Consider the following 22100-nt stretch of genomic DNA (forward strand, 5'->3'; position numbering starts at 1 on the left):
CCCCGTCTCTCTCTCTCCCCCCCCGTCTCTCTCTCTCTCCCCCCCCCGTCTCTCTCTCTCCCCCCCCGTCTCTCTCTCTCCCCCCCGTCTCTCTCTCTCCCCCCCCGTCTCTCTCTCTCCCCCCCCCGCCGTCTCTCTCCCCCCCCCCCGCCGTCTCTCTCTCCCCCCCCCCGCCGTCTCTCTCTCTCTCTCCCCCCCCGTCTCTCTCACCCCCCCCGTCTCTCTCACCCCCCCCGTCTCTCTCTCTCCCCCCCGTCTCTCTCTCTCCCCCCCCGTCTCTCTCTCTCCCCCCCCCGTCTCTCTCTCCCCCCCCGTCTCTCTCTCTCCCCCCCGTCTCTCTCTCTCCCCCCCCCCCGCCGTCTCTCTCTCTCTCTCCCCCCCCGTCTCTCTCACCCCCCCGTCTCTCTCACCCCCCCCGTCTCTCTCTCTCCCCCCCCGTCTCTCTCTCTCCCCCCCCCGTCTCCCTCTCTCCCCCCCGTCTCTCTCTCTCTCCCCCCCGTCTCTCTCTCTCCCCCCCCGTCTCTCTCTCTCCCCCCCCCGCGTCTCTCTCTCCCCCCCCCGCGTCTCTCTCTCCCCCCCCGTCTCTCTCTCCCCCCCCGCGTCTCTCTCTCTCCCCCCCGCGTCTCTCTCTCTCCCCCCCCGCGTCTCTCTCTCTCCCCCCCCCCGCGCGTCTCTCTCCCCCCCCCCCCCCCCCGCGTCTCTCTCTCTCCCCCCCCCCCCCTGCGTCTCTCTCTCTCCCCCCCCCCCCCCTGCGTCTCTCTCTCTCCCCCCCCCCCGCGTCTCTCTCTCTCCCCCCCCCCCGCGTCTCTCTCTCTCCCCCCCCCCCGCGTCTCTCTCTCTCCCCCCCCCCCCCCCCCGCGTCTCTCTCTCTCCCCCCCCCCCGCGTCTCTCTCTCTCCCCCCCCCCCCCCGCGTCTCTCTCTCTCTCCCCCCCCCCCCCGCGTCTCTCTCTCTCCCCCCCCCCCCCCCCGCGTCTCTCTCTCTCCCCCCCCCCCCGCGTCTCTCTCTCTCTCCCCCCCCGCGTCTCTCTCTCTCCCCCCCCCGCGTCTCTCTCTCTCTCCCCCAGTCTCTCTCAATTCAATTCAATTCAAATCGCTTTATTTATTCAAATCGTATTAATTTAATCTCTTTCTCTCCCTCTCTCTCCCCCTCTCTCCTTTTGAGGGGCGGGGCTTCACCGCGGGCCAAACTTGGGCGCACCAAAGCCCCGCCCACTCCGCGTTGCGATTGGCCGCGGGCGTTCTATTTTCGATGGTTGCCCCGGGCGATGGAACGCGGGGTTGGTCGGCTCGGATGTCAATCAAACGCTGACACAATCGCACACTCGATCCGCCGGCTTCCGCTACCCCGCTGGCTGATTCAGTCGCCTGCCCTTGGAGCCGGCCGCTTAGTCGCAAGCTTGGGTCTGGGTGGTTTAAAAAAAAATTTTTGTGTTTTTTCCAACCGCGGGGGAGAGGGGGGGCTACATTTTTAACGCTTTTGCAAAAAAAAAAAAACATTTTTAATTTTAATTTTTGTTTTGTTTTCTGTTGCATTTTTTTCAATAAGACATGAAACAGCAAAAAGAAAGTGAGAGGAGCTGGATCATGTGAACTCTCGCTGTTAAGGTTTTTGTAGAGAGGGGCTGGGAATCCTTGCTCTGTCAACGCTGCCGGCAGCTGATACATTTGTGACCAGCGGTGAGATCGCAGAGTTTGCACTCACTGACCAGCCTTCTACCAAATCCGGAAAATGCTTTTGCAAACTTGCATATAAAAAAAAGAGGCTGGCCATCGCCTGGTGCTGACCGTTGGTGTAGCTGTCTGTATCTCTCTCTCTCTTGTCTTCCCCCTGCGGAGCAGACGGTACTGGGTGGACAGGTCAGATTCCGATTGTGTGAATGCCAGCAACACTCGGGCAGCTCCTGGGCACGTATTTTTCGGACAATATATTGTAAAAGGACGGCGGAGGAGGCAGCAATTTAAAAGAAAAAAGGACTGCAAAAAAAAAATGTCAACTCCCACCCGGTATAAGAAGGATAAAGAAATTATAAGCGAATATGAAACCCAAGTGAAAGGTAAGGCTGTCACATTTACTGATTCCCATTGTTTGCTTATTCGTGTGAGGCTGGAATTGGGATTGCTGTTGCACTCGTCCAATTGCAATTTATTTGAACAAAAAAAAAAGTATTAGCATGCAAACGAGGGATTGTCTTGTAAGGACATTTGAAGGAGTGGCTGGTAGAAATTGGAGGTCGGTGCACCAGGGATTTTGCATTTGAAACCAGGGAATCGATTTCATGTGTGTGACATGGCGTGATGGTGCAAAAGGCAAGAATCAGCCCGACTAGAATCCGATCAAATCAAACCAGAGGTCCTTTTGCGTGGATTTATTTAAGAATGCTTAAAAATTATAACTTTAAAAAAATATTATTCCCCACCTTTCCAAGCATACAAAAAGTCAAGCGGAGTAGCAAGTCATACATACATTACCACCCCCCACCCCCCCCCCCCCCCGCCGACTGCTGGAAATGAAATGGTGTACAGAGAAAATGTTTTAATTCCCTTGCCGAGGCGCCGGTTGCTTTGACTGGAGGAGCAGATCCCGGAGTGTTTGGCAGTTGACCAGCAAAGTTGGCCTGGCAGTCATTCTGTGCCTGATTGCTCCCTCACCCCTCGGCTCCAACTGGGGAATCTGCAGGGGGAAATGACACAGGGGTGCACAGAACTTTCTATCCCATCATATCTGCACAGTGAAGAGTTTTACTTGAAAGTCTTCTGAAGGGCTAAGTGGCCTACTCCTATTTATGTCCTTATGAATCGTTTACAACAGCAGCTCTTTAAATGTACCTAAATCTGTCCAGACCAGAATAGTACAACAGGCGGTTAATGTCAGGGCGTATAACATTATAGTAATTTTTTAAAAATTCATTCGCTGGATGTCGCCGGCAAGGCCAGCATTTATTGCCCATCCCTAATTGCCCTCGAAGGTGGTGATGAGCCTCCGCCTTGAATGCAACCCAGTGGCTTGTGAGGGCAGTTAAGAGTCAACCACACTGCTGTGGGTTTGGAGTCATGTAAGGGCGGCAGATTCCCTTCCCTAAAGGACATTACTGAATCAGATGGGTTTTTACAGTCACCATTACTGATACTAGCTTTTTATTCCAGATTTATTTAATTGAATTTAAATTCCCCAGCTGCCGTGGTGGGATTTGAACTCGCGTCTCTGGATTACTGGTCCAGTAACATAGGCACTATGCTACCACACCCAGACAAAAATTGGGGGTGGGGGGGCATGTTGTAGTGACTTGCAACAATTGTCACAAAAACTACTGCAAGTTGCACCTTAAATCCCACGTAATCATAATCTTTTCCTTTCCAAATTATTTTCCACAAGTAGGATGAGAGGAGGGGGGGGGGCGGAATCAACCAGGCATGAGAACACTAAAACTGAGTATCAGAACTCTTCCCTCACCCAATACACCAATTCAGTATTTGATGCAATGTTGGATTAGGAGTAAGTTACTTTTTTAAGCTTCATTCGCATTTAGTATGGCAAATAATTTATAACTCCTTTTAAACCAAGAACTGGAATAAAAGGGCGACGGGAATCGATCTGGATACAAGCGTAGCCTCTTTGGTCACCACATTTTCTGTGAAATTCCAGTGGTGTGTCGCACTGTATTTTGTTCCAAAAATGTTTCTGACGCACAGTAATGTAGGTTATAACTAGAGCACTAAAGAAGTAGGACGTGTGTCCCTATGGCGCTGAAGTTGGAACATTGTATAAATTTATCTGGGATGAGCGTTCTCTACAGACCTGTAGTAATGGGGTCATTATGTCCTCCTGCTGTTTTGAGAGTGGGGACAGTTAATTTTTATAGTAATGCCGCCCCCGGCCCTGTAAGGATTGCACTAATGATGGTGTCTGTACTTTTTATTGATCCAAAAATACGAATCTCAAACCGCTGGATTCGGATCATATTATAAAGAAACGGTGAAATTCAACAGACTGTCCACAGTAGTACAGATGGCAGCAAATTTATAAAGCTAGATATGATAGTACGGAGGGAAGCTCTCAACTGTGGAGCCAGTGTAAACATGATTAACTGGTTCCAGGGTGTAAACTTCCAGGAAATGATGATGAAATCACATTGTGAAATTAGACACTGGGAAAATGGATAAGCAGGCATGTGGGTCGCAGACTTTTTAGAATCACAATTGTGATTCATAATCCAGGAATGCACTTGTTGTAAGAATGATTTTATGCATTTCCACTTGTATGATGCTTGAACGAAAAGAATTGGAAAGGGGCTGCTCTTCAATTTTTGGCTGCACTTCAGTCCCACGCTCCTGATCTTTGGTCACCCGGTGCGGAGGGGAGCGGGCAGGTCGGGGGACCTCCTCGTGGAACTGCTCCTGGGCCTGGCCAAAATGGCCATTAACTGGTCCAGGCAGCGGGCGGTCAGGAGGGTCGTTCGTCCCGACTGCTTGCCTCTCTTCCGCGGCCACTTTCGCGGCCGGGTGGCCCTGGAGATGGAGCACGCTCGAGGCCTTCCGCGACCAGTGGGTGCTGCGGGGACTGGAGTGCACCATCAACCCGGCCAACAAAATTTTAATTTAATTTGTTAAGTTTCATTTAAAGTTTTATTTGGTTACAATTTATTTGGTTGAAGGTGCATCAAAAAGAGTACACTGAGAAATGTCAGTTCACTATAAAGCTGTTAACCCTTTCACTGTGGCGCCTGCCCACCCACACAGTTCCTATTGCAAAGGATGGAACTTTAAGCAAAATAATTGTCTGTAATTAAAAGATTTGTCAGTCGTCGGTTGTTATTAGGCAAGTTAGTCTATTTTTGTTTGACTAACTATTAAAATAAGCTAAACCATATTTAATGGATTGGCTATTTTTCTGGTTAGCTCATTTCATGATTAATGATGGCAGTTTTTCCCCCTCTGCACTTATGATTAACCTAGACATAACTGGATCAGCTACTGGAAATGCCAGTCCAGTGGCCACATGTGCGAGTGCACGGACATGCTGCACCAGGGGCCTGGCTGAACTGGGTGCATGCTGCGGATTCTTCATGCATTCAGCTCCCGGAATCAGCTGGAGCGGTCTGGAGGCTGAGCTTTGCTCCGTGGGAGGTAGAGGCATGAGAGAGAGTGAATAAGTGAAACTCTTGAACACTCCTGTCAGCTGGTTACGGAGCAGTGTTGACAGGACTCTGGAGCAAGTTATTATCAAGCCCCTCTCCCAAAGTAAGGAGCGTGGTGTAGTGGATTTTATGGCGGGGCGGGGCGGGGGGGGGGGGGAGCACTGACATTTTAGAAACATTTAAAAAAAAATCAATTTAAAAATAGAAAATACAATGTTTTTATTTTTTTTAGTTGGGGCAACATTGTTCACTAGTAACAAAGGAACCGACTTTTATTGTAACATTACCAGGGCAACATTTTGGCTGAATTACATAGAATTTACAGCACAGAAACAGGCCCAACTGGTCAATGCCGGTGTTTATGTACCACCCGAACCTCCTCCCACCTTCTATTCCTTTCTCCCTCATGTGCTTATCTAGCTTCCCCTTAAATGCACCTATGATATTCGCCTCAACTCCTCCATGTGGTAGCGAGTTCCACTCTCCTGGGTAAAGAAGTTTCTCTTGAATTCCTTATTGGATTTATTAGTGACTATCTTGTATTTATGACCCCCTAGTTTTGCTCTCTTTCCCCCCCCCCCCTCCCCCCAATAAGTGGAAACATCTTCTCCTACATTTACCCTATTGAACCCCTTCATAATTTTAAAGAGCTGAATTTGTGAGTGGATTTGTAAAGTTCAGTCCTGGTGTCCGCTGTGGCTCAGTGGGTAGCACACTCGCCCCTGAGTCAGAAGGTTGTGGGTTCAAGTCCCGCTCCAGGGACATGGGCACATAAATCTAGGCTGACACTCCAGTGGAGTGCTGGACTGTCGGAGGTGCCGTCTTTCGGATGAGTTGTTAAACCGAGGTCCCGTCTGCTCTCTCGGGTGGACGTAAAAGATCCCATTTTGAAGAAGAGCAGGGGTGTTCTCCCCGGCGTCCTGGGGCCAATATTTATCCCTTAAGCAGCATAACAAAAACAGATGATCTGGTCATTCTCACATTGCTGTTTGTGGGAGCTTGCTGTGCGCAAATTGGCTGCCGCGTTTCCCACATTACAACAGTGACTAAACTTCAAAAATACTTCATTGGCTGTAAAATGCTTTGGGATGTCCGGTGGTCGTGAAAGGCGCCATATAAATGCAAGTCTTTTCTTTTTTGTATTATGCAAGTCTTGGATATAGAGACAGCACGTGCTTGTGAATATTGTACTGCAGTTGGTGAATAGACTTCCAACGCAAGCGACAAATTGCAGAGCTTTATTCACAAAAGCCTCCATTCTGCCCTGAACTACCATCGGAGCTTTGACTGTGGTGCTTTTCTTTTCACTGCTCTGTGACATTGACCATTATTAGAGACAATGATCTTTTTTGTTTGGCAGAAAAGGCTGTTTTTCAAAGTAGCTTAACAATGCCCTTGCAATGCTGTACAGCCGAGCCTAGTTTAACTCGGCGATTAGCAAGGCACGATCTTGGGAATTGATGCCGATGCACATTTTCACAGAAATCACTGTTCTAAATTAAATGTCAGTTCTGCAGCACTTGGAGTCCTCTCCGATAACATTTATTAAAAAATCTACTGAAATCTAAATGAGTAGCAAATATAAGCATACCATTAACCAAATGGACAGCCATTTACCTGGTACTCTATCACACGTCGCAGTGTAATGGCACTTACTGTGAGCCCTGTATCTCTGTACACATATGGTAATGGATCAATTCTGAAGACATGGTACTTTTGGCCAGCTTGGTTGCTCCAGCACTAGGGCATTACCCTCACTAATACAGTACATTATAATACAAAACTGCTTTAATAAGTGAATCGGTACGTTTTGGATTTGCCCCCCTTCTGTTGTTAAACTGCCCCATTTATATTTCAGGGAGGGTGGATTATCACCCATCTCCGCCCCTGCCTCAGCCCATCTGCTGCTGAAACCCTCATCCCATGCTTTTGTTGCCTCCGGACTCAACAACAACAACAACAACAACAACAACTTGTATTTATATAGCGCCTTTAACAAAGTAAAACACCCCAAGGCGCTGCACAGGAGTATTTTAAGACAACAAATTTGACACCGATCCACATAAGGATAAAAGCTTGGTCAAAGAGGTAGGTTTTAAGTCGCATCTTAAAGGAGGAAAGCGAGGTTTAGCCAGGGAATTCCAGAGCTTGGGGCCCAGGCAACAGAAGGCACGGCCACCAAAGGTTGAGCGATTTATAATCAGGGATGCTCAAGAGGGCAGAATTAGAGGAGTGCAGATATCTCGGCTGGGTTGTGGGGCTGAAGGAGATTACAGAGATAGGAAGGGGCGGGGCCATGGAAGGATTTGAAAACAAGGATGAGAATTTTGAAATCGAGGCGCTGCTTAACCAACTATCGAGACTCAACTATTCCAATACTCTCCTGGCCAACCTCCCATCTGCTGCCCGTATCCTAACTCGCACCAAGTCCCATTCACCCATCACACCCAGCAGATATTCCAATCACACACACCCGCCAGCCCAGAAACTGGTCACATGGAAATTACAGTAATTTATCAATCTTAATATTTCATCCTCTGAATAAGATTTGTGGCAGAGTTAAACTATCTAGTTACGCCATCTAGTATACTGATGTGTTGTAATGCACAATGGCTATGATGTCTTGTTTGGTATCACAATGCTATTATTTATTGAAAGGGATGCACTATTATGAAACTGACAGGAACTGATGGAATTACATACCAAAGAAAGATTATTGGGTTGCAAGGTCAGGGCAAGTTCTGCGATTGTTGTGAAATGGATTGCTTAAAAGTGCAGTATCCTTGATGCTATTTATAAGTCACAGATTTTCAAGCTGGGGTCCCTGGACCACAGGGAATCTGTGAGGGTATCCCAGGGGAATCTGTGGACATTGGACTTCTCAATTTGTTGACTTAGTAAATACATTTTTAATCAGCGTCTGGTCCACCACCTGTGAGTAACTCGATTTTTAAGATTTAAAGTAATTGGTCGGAGGATTAGAGGGGAGTTGAGGAGAAATTCTTTCACCCAGAGGGTGGGTGGGGGTCTGGAACTCACTGCCTGAAAGGGTGGTAGAGGCAGAAACCCTCATCGCATTTAAAAAGTACTCGGATATGCACCTGAAGTGCCGTAACCTGCAGGGCTACGGACCAAGAGCTGGAAAGTGGGATTAGGCTGGGAGAGCTCTTTTTCAGCCGGCACAGACATGATGGGCCGAATGGCCTCCTTCTGTGCCGTAAACTTCTGTGATTCTATGAAATAACTGAAAATGACTTTAAAAAGCTATACAGAGCCATTTGCAAGTTATATTGGTGTACAGAAGTCAGTTTCATAGTAATTTTTAAAAAATGATATTTAAAAGCTTTTAAAACGTGCCTATTAATGTCCTTGCGCCTAAAGAAAATAAACAGCTTAATTTTAAGAACCTCCTCGAAAGCCCGCAAACGGGCGCAATTAGTGGAAACTCACCATGGCGATTAATTCGATCTGGGGGTGCGGCAAGTTTTGTGGGTGGGGTCTGCTTTTAGCGCGATGTTTTATAAACTGCCGCGAAAGGTCGAGGAAACTTGATTTGCACGGAACATAATTTGTGCTTAAAATTCTCCGATCTTGTGCGCTAGTTTGGCCAATTTCAGTAATAAAACTAATGAGCAAAGTACTGCGGATGCTGGAAATCTGAAATAAAAAGAAAAATGCTGAAAACACTCAGCAGGTCAGGCAGCTTCTGTAGAGAGAGAAACCGAGTTAACGTTTCAGGTCGATGGCCTTTCATCAGAACTGGGAGATGTTAGAGATAAAATCATAAAGAAGTGCTTTTTGAAGTTTAGTCACTGTTGTAATGCATGAAACACGGCAGCCATTTTGCACCCAGCAAGCTCCCACAAACAGCAATGAAATAATTGGCCAGATAATCTGTTTTATTGATGTCGGTTGGGGGCTAAATATTGGCCAGGACTCCCCTGCTCTTCTTTGAATAGGATCATGGAATCTTTTAGGTCCAGCTGACGGGGCAGACGGCACCTCGGTTTAACATCTCACCCGATAGACGGCACCTCCAACAGTGCAGCACTTCCTCTGCACTGCGGGATTGTCGGCCTAGATTATGTGCGCAAGTCCTAAATGACTTGAACCCACAGAGGCGAGAGTACTACCCACTAAGCCATGGCTGACAATATAATACTTTGACTTGGGTCCTAAGATGTTGGCAGATTTTTGGTCATCTCTATGTAGCTACGACAATTCCGTACATGTAGCAGCAGCAGCCAGTGCTCCAAGTGGGGAAAGAAACCATATTAATATGGTAACTGTACTTTTATGAATGAGTACAAAAATGTCTATCCTGCATTGTAATCTATATGTACACCATACATGTAACAATAACTACTATTCCTCCCCTTCGGTATGTGTTTTCAAATGAATCTCCTTATTCTGTTAACATTTAAAGGAATAAATCAGATTTTGATCTCCAGAATTAGCATGCGTGTAGAACGATCTTTGGTTGAATTGGACTTTCTGAAATCATGTCTTTATGAAATTGATATCATATGGCAACATTGGTGTTGCTATTTGGAAATTAATTTTCTTTTTGCACAATGCTTCTAACTGATGTATAGTGAATAACAGATGGCTGGGAGTGTTCCAAGGCAATCTGCCATCACTCTTCTAGTGAAGTCGTCCCAAGTTTCTCTAGTGCTCAACCTTTCTTTCAAAGTTCAATCTTGGTGCTTTTTAGAAAATAGAACCACATAGCCCCTCAATCTTATCGCCTAGTCTCCATGTCGCGCACTCCCAGGACACAGACGACATGGCCGGCTGCAGGATCCTTCACTCCCTTTCAAGCTGGTTTCACTTGGAAAAGATAACGGCTCCACGGTGCCGAATGACGTGAAGATAAGCAAAGGGTCTGCGCTCACATTTTTTTCCCAGGAAGGAAGGAAAGTAGGGAACGGTCTGAAATGTATCCATGTCAAGCACAAAATGTGATTCTGCCCCAAAAATTTGTCTTTGTCCCAACCACACTGGAGCGATTTTCATTCCATCCATGTAGGTTAGATTTGAGCCCAAGTCCCCAGAGTTAGAAGGACAGCGTGTTTAGAAAGAAGAAAGAAAGAACTTGCATTTCTATAGCGCCTTTCACGACCTCAGGGCGTCCCAGAGCGCTTTACAGCCAATGAAGTATTTTTGAAGTATAGTCACTGTTGTAATGTAGGAAACGCGACAGCCAGTTTGCGCACAGCAAGCTCCCACAAATGGTAAAGTGATATTGACCAGATAATCTGTTTATTAATGATGTTGATTGAGGGATAAATATTGGCCCAGGACACCGGGGATAACTCCCCTGCTCTTCTTCGAAATAGTGCCATGGGATCTTTTGTGTCCACCTGAGAGAGCAGACGGGGCCTCGGTTTAACATCTCATCCGAAAGACGGCACCTCCGACAGTGCAGCACCCCCTCGGTACCGCACTGGGAGCGTCGGCATAGATTTTTGTGTTCAAGTCTCTGGAGTGGTGCCATGAACCCACAAACTTTTGATTCAGAGGCGAGAGTACCACCAATTGAGCCACAACATATTGTATCTCCCAGTCCTGCTCACATGCTTTATGTAGTCCTGTGAGCTCTCGATGTGTTACAGAATTGGATCAGCTTCCAGCAATTTGTTTTTTTCCCCTTGGTTGAACTTTCTTCTGATTGAGGTTTGCTGTTGGAACTCGTATCTTCCATTACTGCAGAGGTTACGGCTGCCAAGTTTTGTATGTGGCTTTATATTAACTCATTAAAACTGCACAAGTCCAGCATGATTATCTGAATCATTAGCGGTTTCTTAGATAGGAAGATGCTGAAAAGAAGGCTGGAGAACTAGCCCATTTAGAAACATGCAGCACAACAGGAGGCCATTCGGCCCATCCTGCCTATGCTGGCTCGTTCAAAATGCCATCTAATTAGTAAATGTTTCCTTTTTATAAGTATACATCCAATTCCCTTTTGAAAGTTACTATTGAATCTGTTTCCACCGCCCTTTCAGGCAGCGCATTCCAGATCTGTAACGAGGTTTCAGGTGTGTAACTTGTCAGGGTCAGCCGTGGCTCAGTGGGCAGCACCCTCGCCTCTGAGTCAGAAGGTCGTGGGTTCAAGTCTCACTCCAGAGACTTGAGCACAAAATCTAGGCTGGCACTCCAGTGCGGTGCTGAGGGAGTGCTGCACTCTCCGAGGTGCCGTCTTTCGGATGAGACGTTAAACCAAGGCCCCGTCTGTTCTTTCAGGTGGACGTAAATGATCCTATGGCACTATTGCGAAGTAGAGCAGAGGAGTTATCCTCCGGGTCCTGGCCAATATTTATCCCTCAATCAACATCATAAAACAGATTATCAGAAGTACTTCATTGGCTGTAAAACGCTTTGGGACGTCCGGTGGTCATGAAAGGCGCAAGTCTTTTTTTAAAATTGGAACTCATTCTGATGAAGGGCACACGCCTTGAAACATCGTAAACCGTCTTTTCTCTTTACAGATGCTGACTGACCCGCTGTGTATTTCCAGCATTTTCTGTTTTTTTTATTCGAGCTGGAAAACGCAGATTAAGCAGGAACGCCCCTAGTTCTGAAGTACATTGCGACAAAGTTTAAGAAAATACTACATCATGCGCTAGTATTTTTCTCAGGGCTGTGGGGAAAGAGCAGGGGGGAGTGGGGCTAATTGGATCGCTCTTTCAAAGAGCCGGCACAGGCCCGATGGGCCGAATGGCGGCTTCCTGTGCCATATGATTCTAGCTTAATTTAGCAAGTCCCATGTTATTCAGAGATCGGTTAATGCCGTTTCAGCTGTCAAGCGATGAAGCTTTAAACAACATGTAATTTTTCCCAGGTTTGATTCGATGGGTCAGTGAGCTGGAATGTGGAGTGTATCACCGCTCACCTGGTAGAACGACCTTGGTGGTGCGTACTGCTGATGCGGGCAGCTCGGTCTGTGCTCGTTCAGTGGTTGCGCCATTTAATAAACGAAGCTGGATTTGTGTATTGTATGTTTCCTGCTGTGCTTTTTTTTTATGTATGCACAGCATTCAAACACTTCCTGGGGGAGAAAGAAAGGGGTATTGAGGACTCGGCTTTGCTTGACCTCATAGCCTAACAATGAAACTGTAACTCGAGAATCATTGTAGCTACACAACAGATGTGGAAGTCGACCAGCTTTTCTCTGACAGTGTGACTGATGGCTTTTATTTCCTGAGGGTTTTTTTTTAATGCAGATAACGGTGCATGGTTTCACCAGTAGCATTCTTGTGAATTTAAGAAGTCTACATAGATTTTTTTTTTTAGTTTGTTAATTAACTTTATATATTAAAAACTAATTGATGAGAGAGCCTTTTTTTTGAGTCGGGGAAGCATTACAAAATAGTCTGTGTGTCTGTTTGTTCACAGGAGTCAATGAAGGCTAAGTACTGGGAAGGAAGGAAGTTAATGCTAAACCTTTATAAATCACTGGTTAGGCCCCAGCTGCAGTATTGTGTCCAATTCTGGGCACCGCACTTTAGGAAGGATGTCGAGGCCTTGGAAAGGGCGCAGCAGAGATTTACCAGAATGGTACCAGGGATGAGGGACTTCAGTTATGTGGAGAAGCTGGGATTGTTCTCCTTCGCGCAAAGAAGGTTAAGGGGAGATTTAAGTGAGGTGCTCAAAATTATGAGCAGTTTTGATAGAGCAGTAAGGGAGAAACTGTTTCCACTTGTTGGTAACCAGAGAGACGACAATAGTAACTTACATTTTTGTAGCGCCTTTACCATAGTAAAATGTCCCAAGGCACTTCACAGGAGCATTATCAAACAATATTTAACACCGCACCACATAAGGAGATATTAGGACAGATGACCAAAAGCTTGGCCAAAAGGTAGGTTTTAAGGCGCGTCTTAAAGGAGGAGAGCGAGTTAGCGGGGTGGAGAGGTTTAGGGAGGGAATTCCAGAGCTTCGGGCCCAGGCAGCTGAAGGCGCGGCCGCCAAGGGTAGAGCGATTAAAATCGGGGATGCACAAGAGGCCAGAATTGGTGGAGCGCAGAGATCTCGGAGGGTTGTAGGGCTGGAGAAGGTTACAGAAAAAGGGAGGGGGTGAGGCCATGGAGGGATCTGGAAAAAAAAAAGGATGAGAATTTTAAAATTGAGGCATTGCTGAACATGGAGCCAATGTAGGCCAGCGAGCTCGGGTGATGGGTGTGTGAAGGAATAAGCTATATTCAGAAAAATACACCATTCTATGAAATAATTCTGGCTTTTGTAACATGACAAACTGGATTTGAAAATCTAAAAACCTAACAATGGAGAAGCTGTAAACAGTATACAGGCTATTGAGATAAGATAAGTTGTTGACACAATCAATAACCTAATTGAAACAGGAGGTTGGAGACTCCTGAAGTCTGCAGCTTTGGAAAGAACACAATGGTACACCCAGTTAAGGTGTTTTAAAGTACACTTTGTAAACAGGCACATAAAAAAGAAGAAACATATGTCTTTGTAAAAATGACATCAAATGAAACACAGGAGACACTATTCTGTGTTGCAACCAGCTGAGGTGACTTAAGAATTGCATAGAAGACCTTGGTAAGAATGACATCAAATAGATGCACCTGCTGGTTACACCGTTTTTTATGATAAGCTTCGAACACCTAAAGGTAGAGACATAATTCTTAATGCTACAAGCTGATCTAACTGTAAAAATAGCAGGGTCAGCAGAAAAATGACTAGAGATAATTAGCTTACATCAGCAGAAAACTTCAAAGGAAATACCACTGCAAAAGGGTATAAAAATGTAACTTTCAAATGGGATGATAGACTCGCTTGAAGGGGCAAAGCAATTCTCGGCTTCAGAGGCAAGCTCTGTAAGTTTTCAACTCTTTGTATCTCGGGGATCAAGGTATTGTATTTGATTTTGGTGGATATCCTGGAATAAACCAAGAACTGTAAAACTAGCGAAGTTAAGATTTGAGAATAAGGATCTCTGATAATAGAATTGTAAGCTTTTTGTATTTGGAACTGTTAATGTTGCGATTGAAACACCTACTGTAATTACATGTTGGTTCTTTAATAAATCTATATATTTTTAGAATTGTCTCTCATAATACTTCTGTATCAAACTCGCAAACTCAATCTCTGTATGCTCTTGTGAGGAGTTGGAGAATTCTGGGGGGAGTTTTCTGGATCCTCATAATATCCGGAACATTACAGTCTAGCTAAACTTATTAAAAGTGCTATCTGGAGGACGGCAACATCTGCAGGTTGTTCCTTTCCTTTAGGGAGAGATAGTCCGGACCTTTAAACCCAATTAAGCATCTTTAGGATTTGGTTACCTCAAACTTTAGTTGAAAGTGAATGTCTGGGGAATACGCCTGATCTGGGGTAGCCCTAAAGGGGCTAGGACTAGTAATAATCCTTTCACTTCACCAAAGAGTGTACAGAGATTGAGTTTGCGAGTTTGATACAGAAGTATTATGTGAGACAATTCTAAAAATATATAGATTTACTAAAGAACCGACATGTAATTACAGTAGGTGTTTCAATCGCAACATTAACAGTTCCAAATACAAAAAGCTTACAATTCTATTATCAGAGTTAACTTCGCTAGTTTTACAGTTCTTGGTTTATTCCAGGATATCCACCAAAATCAAATACAATACCTTGATCCCCGAGATACAAAGAGTTGAAAACTTACAGAGCTTGCCTCTGAAGCCGAGAATTGCTTTGCCCCTTCAAGCGAGTCTATCATCCCATTTGAAAGTTACATTTTTATACCCTTTTGCAGTGGTATTTCCTTTGAAGTTTTCTGCTGATGTAAGCTAATTATCTCTAGTCATTTTTCTGCTGACCCTGCTATTTTTACAGTTAGATCAGCTTGTAGCATTAAGAATTATGTCTCTACCCTTAGGTGTTCGAAGCTTATCATAAAAAACGGTGTAACCAGCAGGTGCATCTATTTGATGTAATTCTTACCAAGGTCTTCTATGCAATTCTTAAGTCACCTCAGCTGGTTGCAACACAGAATCGTGTCTCCTGTGTTTCATTTGATGTCATTTTTATGAAGGCATATGTTTCTTCTTTTATGTGCCTGTTTACAAAGTGTACTTTAAAACACCCTAAGTGGGTGTACCATTGTGTTCTTTCCAAAGCTGCAGACTTCAGGAGTCTCCAACCTCCTGTTTCAGTGTCAACAACTTATCTTATCTCAATAGCCTGTATACTGTTTACAGCTTCTCCATTGTTAGGTTATTAGATTTTCATACCCAGTTTGTCATGTTACAAAGGCCAGAATTATTTCATAGAATGGTGTATTTTTCTGAATATGGCTTATTCCTTCACAGGTGAATGGGACTGTATGAGTTAGGATCACCAATTTAAGGTAATTCGTAAAAGAACCAGGGTTCGATGAGGAGAAACTTTTTTTATGCAGCAAATTGTGATCTGGAATGCATGGCTTGAAAGGGCGGTGGAAACAGATTCAGTATAACTTTCAAAAAGGAATTGGATATATACTTGAAAAGGAAAAAATTGCAAGGCTATGGGGAAAGAGCAGGGGGGAGTTGGACTAATTGGAGAGCTCTTTCAGAGAGTCTGCACAGGCACGATGGGCCGAATGGCCTCCTTCTGTGCTGTATGATTCTGTGATACTATTTTAGCAATTTCCAGTCCCTCACACAGCAGCTAAATCGTCTGACAACCAGGTAATTTTGCACACATGTTCGACAAAACAACATGTGTTCATAAAATGTCTCAATCCTATTGAAAACCTGGAAACAGAAAAATGGTTCTTGTGGCTTGAAACAGCTGGGCAGCAATTGACCTTTTTGGAATACAAATTTAAATGGGGAATGGGTCTCAAGTGTTTCATTTTTAAACCTGGCATTTTGTTGTAATTCAGAGTATGTTTTGTAATGCATCGCTGGTAAAGGGCTGAAATTGATATTGAATATTAATTAGCTGCATCGTTCGATCATTTTTGGCAAACGCTGTGGTATTTTATAATTAATTCTTGCCTTTCTCCAGTCAAGGAGGTTGTGTTATTTACGTTTCCCACTGACTCATGGTGAGTTATGGACACCACAATCGGGAACAAACCCATTATGACGGGTCATGTTTTACATCTGATGATGCATCTGTTTACTGCAGCTTTTTGACATCTGTGAATGAGTCAAATGTGAGCTGAATCCAGGCAACTAATGCAGTTGGCATTCCCAATGCACAGTACACTGGTACCTGTGATCCTTTTGCATGGTGGCATGTTTGTGACTTAAATGGTGTATACATTGTACAATATGTATGTGGCCCCCCATGCGCTGTGGGGCCTTTTTGCTGCGATCAAGCCGCGGTATAAATGCAGATTGTTGGTGTTCATGCCAAGAGCGGCGAGCATGTGAAGTGAACTCGGGCGGGGAGCAATCCGAGCCAAATTTATCCTGTTCCGTCGCCTGTACGTCGGCCCAGTGTTCGTCTGCATTCGAAGAACGGAAGAACTTGAATTTCTGCAGCGCATTCCGTGACCTCGGGGCGTCCCAAATGCTTCCCGACCAATGAAGCACTTTTGAAGCGTAGTCACTGTTGGAATGTAGAGAAACGCAGCAGCCAATCTGCGTGCAGCAAGATTATGAAGTGTAACGTGGTCCAGATCAGCTCCACTCTACATGAATGTTTGCAATAACTACCCCCCCCCCCCCCCCCCACCCACCCCTCCGGCAGAACTTAACTGCAGGTTTTAAGTATATTTTAATGTAGCGTTGTTGGAAGCTGTCCATCAGCATCATGGGTCTCTGCTGCAGCTTGTAGCTTTGATATTCCAACTATTCTGTCAGAAACTGTGTGCAAGCCTTGAACAATTATAGCTGGAGCCCTATTACTGTTACAGATCCATAAATATTCACATTATGTAACAGCCTGCCTGCCCCATGCTGGCTGCCGTTTGAATGCACTTGGCATTCACTTGCCACAGTTGAGCTTTCAAAAGGGAATTATGTAATACATAAAGGGAAAATTTACAGAGCAGCGGGGGGGTGGGGTGGGACTAATTGGCCAGCTCTTTCAAAGAGCCGGCACAATGGGCCGAATGGCCTCCTGTGCTGTATATACACACTGTTCGCAACCTTGATGTCATATTTGACCCTGAAATAAGCTGCCGACCAGCATAACAAAGACCGCCTACTTCCACCTCCGTAACATCGCCCGTCTCTGCCCTTGCCTCAGCTGTTGAAATCCTCATCCATGCCTTTTGTTACCTCTAAACTTGACTATTCCAATGCACTCCTGGCTGGCCTCCCACATTCCACTACTACGTAAATTTGAGGTCATCCAAAACCCGGCTGCCCGTGTACTAACTTGCACCAAGTCCCGTTCATCCATCACCCCTGTGCTCGCTGACCTACATTGCTTCCGTTAAGCAGCGCCTCGATTTGAAAATTCTCATCTTTGTTTACAAATCCCTCCACGGCCTCGCCCCTGTAGGGGGCTGGCGTGGCATGTGCCCAGTAAGCTTCGCCTCTGACTGTCTCTGAGCGGTTCGAATCGCTCCCACAACCCTGGGTTCAAGACACCGGACTTGGGTACAGGCGGCGATACAGAAACTCGAGTAGACAAGTGGTTTGGTGCAAGAAAACCAAAATGTTATTAAAAGGCTGAATAAAACACAACACTACTGAGAATTACTGGTATAGTTACAGGCATAAACAGTTAATACACTTATATGGGAATGGGGAACACACGGCACATCGCGGGAAACAAATACATTAAAAATCCCCTTATACTAATCCCACCCCCTATACCTAACTAGATTAAGCTGAGGGGCCAGGAATTCATGCTCACCAATTCGAAACCTGTTGCTTTAGCTGATGGGGTTTTGAGGTTTGCTCTTTCTGTCCTTTGGGGTAACTTGTCGCCACGTGGTCACAGGGCGTGGCGCTGAAGTTGTTTGTGCGAAGCACCCTCCTTTTCTTCCGTCAACGTCTTCGTCGAGTACTTCGTCGCGATGGGCCGCCGCCTTCGGGCGGTTGCTGACGGTATTGCTGCGGTTGGGGGTCGGTTGGCGGTCTTTACCGTTTAATGATTCTCCTACCCAAGCTTCGAACACCAGCTTATTCTTCAAACTGGGCTATTACTGTCCATGTGACAAACGCCAGCTTATAACTTGGCCGTTTGTCTTGATTTTGCTACCCATTCTTTGAACGCCAGCATATTCTTAAATTGGGGTTTTACTGTTCATGCATGTAACGCCAACTTATTCACCAAACGCCAGCTTATAACTAGGCGTTTGTCCCCCAACGCGTCTTTCCGCTGCCCTTCTCTGCCTTTATCGGTTTACTGTATTCCTCGTCTCGTCTCGTCTGCCCGTTTGTGGCCTTTGTGTTCTGTGTGGTTTTGAACTCTGGTCTCGTTCTCCTCCCGCGTTGGGTCCTCTGTGTAGTAATGGGCGTCCTTGGTGTTGAGCAGCGTGGGGAGCGAGAAGAGAGCCCGCCACGAGGCCAGGGCACGAGATCGAGAGGCAGCAGGCCAAAAGCCAAACGCTAAGCGGCCAGAGCAAGAGCGCTACCCGAGATCACTACCGATGGGCCTACAATTATACCCGATTCTTCATTCCTTATCTGCGCGCCAAATCAGGTCAGTCCTTTGTCTAACTTTTGGCGGGCTCGTTTAAAATGATTACAGCCATTTACTTTAACGACTTCTGGAATGGTTGTCCCCGTGTTTAATGGTTTCGATGTCCTGGCTTTGTTATTTATGAAACGTAATCGGGTTTCCTGACTTAGCAGCTACCTGTGAGCTGTTACCGATTAAATATGCAGAAACCTAATGGCCTCGATTTAGGCCCATTCTAACTTGATCTGTTTCAAGGTGAATGAATGCATATTCTGTGTTTGCTTTAGCTGTCTGGCTCCACAAAGTCTCTTCACAGATTCATGCATTTTAAGTTTCGTTTCAGTTTTGAAAAAGTGTCTGCCTTTTCTGCAGGGCCTTGCTTTTAAAATCCTGTACTTTTGGTCGCGAGGTTGCAGAAGCCATTTTGGGTACCCCTTTTTTTTAACAACTTGTCCATACAAGGCCCCTTTATCCATAGTTTTTGGGGAATGTGGGAATTTTGAGAACCCTACACCCCTCCCTATCTCTGTAATCTCCTCCAGCCCCACAACCCCCGAGATATCTGCACTCCTCTAATTCTGTCCTCATGTGCATCCCTGATTATAATCGCTCAACCATTGGTGGCCGGGCTTTCAGTTGCCTGGGCCCTAAGCTCTGGAATTCCCTCCTTACACCCCTCCACTTCTCCCTCCTCATTTAAGGCGCTCCTTAAAACCTACCTCTGTGACCAAGCTTTTGGTCACCTGCCCTAATTTATTCTTATGTGACTTGGCGTCAATTTTTTTGTCTTTATAATCGCTCCTGTGCAGCCTTGGGATGTTTTACTACGTTAAAGGCGCTATATAAATACAAGTTGTTATATCATTCTATGATTCTATTCCTCTAACTGTTTGTTTGTCAAGTGCTATTTTACATCGCGTGTAGCCAAGGTCATGCTGTTCTGGGTTTACTGATTAGTTCATTGTCTTGTGATATTATTTTGACTGCCGCCGCTCAGTGAAGCACCAAAGAAGCACTATTGTGCTGTAGAACAAATTTAGCTTCCAGCTTTCACGGTCGTGTCAGTGTTTGAGAAGACAAAAGGTCCGAGGACGTGCTTCGTTTTAATTATGTGCAGCTAAAGTGCAGCCAGTCACCAGTGCAGAATAATTTGGCAAGTGTTTCTTGCAAGATTGTAATTTTTCCACCGTGCGGTGTCTCTGAACTTGCTTGTATCTGAAATTGTTATTATTTCAGTAGCGTTGGTCAGTGGGCAGCACTCCCGCGTCAGAGTCAGAAGGTCGTGGGTTCACAGCCCCACTCCAGAGACTTGAGCATAAAATCCAGGCTGACACTCCCAGTGCAGTGCTGAGGGAGTGCCGCGCTGTCGGAGGTGCTGCCTTTTGGATGAGACGTCAAACCGAGGCCCCGTCTGCTCTCTTGGGTGGATGTAAAAGATCTCATGTACTATTTTGAAGAGGAGTAGGGGAATTCTCCTCGATGCCCTGGCCAATATTTATCCCTCTACCAACATCACTAAAACCGATTAAAATATCGCATGGTTGTGGGACCTTGCTGTGCGCAAATTGACCGCTGGCCGCGTTTCTCTACATTATAACAGTGACTGCACTTAAAATATACTTAATTGGCTGTAAAGCGCTTTGGGCCATCTTGAGATCTTGAAAGGTGCTATATCAGTGTGTCTTTCTTCCCTTCCTTCATTCTTATTAAACCCCCCCCCCCCACTGAATCCTGTAAGCTTGCATCTAGAATCACACACCCCAGAAGGAGGCCATTCAGCCCATCGTGTCTGCAGGTTCTTTTGAAAGAGCGATCCAATTAGTCTCGCTCCACTGCTCTCTCCCCATTGCCCTGCAAATGTTTCCTTTTCAAGTATCTCTCCAGTTCCCATCTAATGAACATTTCTTGTCATGTGTCTGAAGGGAGAGGAAATTGGAGAACGCGCAAGCATCTCTTTAATGCAGAACATTCCACAGTAGAGGTGAAGGTGCCCGCAGACTATAATATACCCGACGTTTCTCTTTGTGATTCGACAATAAAGGTGCCCTTGTACCTGCTTTGTCTGCCTGTCTGAATTTCTGTTCCAATGCATTGCCCAGCTGTGGCCCGAGTGGAGATGAGAGAATTTTTTTTCTTGGTCAGCTATTTCATTGCTTTAACCTCCTGACCCGTGCAGGCATATTCTAGATGATACTTCAGCAAATCAGCCATGAGGAGCTGTTTCTTTAGAACGGGTGTCATCGTGTTCCGAGGTCCGTAACCTGCCGTTCCCAAAGACATCCAGAAACGGAGTCTTCCTGTGGCCTAGATGGCAGGACTGACTAAGACCAAAATAAATATTAGGGCTCTGATTTTCGTAGGATTCATTTTTAACTCTTTCCATATAAACTTTTAATTCAAACCATTAAAATGGAGGGAATTCTTGGGCAAAAGAAAGTTTAAACATTATGGCCTAAAAATTCGGTGGCGCCCAGTTTGGGACCGAGGAAAGGTGCCGGGCACTCTGGACACAGCCGGCACTGCCCGGGGGGGATCAGGAGGCTGGGGAGGGCGGCGCGAGGAGGTGCTGGCAGGCGGCCACCGAAAAAAATGGCCGCCCCGCACCTCCCCTTTAATTTGCGCCACTACCGCCACAGGTAGGCCCCCCTGAACCGGTCGCGATTTGCGACCGGCACTATGCGGGGGGGCGCGACCCAATATCGCATTCGAGGCGGTAGCGGGGCGCTGCGCACACCGATGACGTCATCGGTGGCGGAGCAGCGCTATAGGCTAACGCCGCCACTAGCGCCCCGCTAAATTTCGCGGGAGGCGTGGCCAGTGGCGCTAAAGCCACTGAGTGCCCTCTTTAGGCACTAACTGGTGGCGCAGCCCACCAAATTTCTAGGCCCATATATTTATAAAAAGGGAATCTTCTTGTTGTTTACACGGACGTGTTTGTTCAAATCTGGACACATCTCCTATTGAGGGTGTAAACTAACGATTACTTAAATTTCAGCATTCCGAAGGGACCGCTCCCTCCGCGACACCCTGGTCCACTCCTCAATCACCCCCAACACCCCTTGCCCTTCGCCCAGCACCTTCCCGTGCAAGCGCAGGAGATGCAACACCTGCCCTTTTACCTCCTCCCTTCCCACTGTCCAGGGCCCCAAACACTCCTTCCAAGTGAAACAGCGATTTACTTAAACTTCTTGCAATTTGGTATACTGTATTCGCTGCTCATGATGCGGTCGTCTCTACATTGGGGAGACCAAACGCAGATTGGGTGACTGCTTTGCGGAACACCTCCGTTCAGTTCGTAAGGGTGACCCTGAGCTTCCGGTCGCCTGTCACTTTGGTTCTCCACTCCACTCTGACCTCTCGGTCCTCGGCCTCTTACACTGTTCCAA

At 46.2% G+C, this 22100-nt stretch overlaps 1 protein-coding gene across 5 annotated transcripts in view; it reads left to right on the forward strand.

Moving 5' to 3' along the window:
- Positions 1 to 1342: 1342 nt before the first annotated feature.
- srgap1a (SLIT-ROBO Rho GTPase activating protein 1a) overlaps positions 1343 to 22100 on the forward strand; it is a 290700-nt gene continuing 269942 nt past the window's right edge. For 3 of the 5 annotated variants that reach the window (XM_086009429.1, XM_086009435.1, XM_086009431.1), the window contains exon 1: positions 1344 to 2055. In XM_086009429.1, coding sequence (XP_085865555.1) covers positions 1989 to 2055 — 67 coding nt within the window. In that variant the 5' untranslated portion in view covers positions 1344 to 1988. Of the gene's footprint in view, positions 2056 to 22100 lie in introns of all 5 variants that reach the window. The other 2 variants (XM_086009434.1, XM_086009432.1) reach the window with 2 other exon arrangements.

The sequence above is a fragment of the Somniosus microcephalus genome, chromosome 16, assembly GCF_052327205.1.
Source record: "Somniosus microcephalus isolate GS21.2 chromosome 16, FLI_Smic_1.0, whole genome shotgun sequence".
NCBI classification, from domain to species: Eukaryota; Metazoa; Chordata; class Chondrichthyes; order Squaliformes; family Somniosidae; genus Somniosus; species Somniosus microcephalus.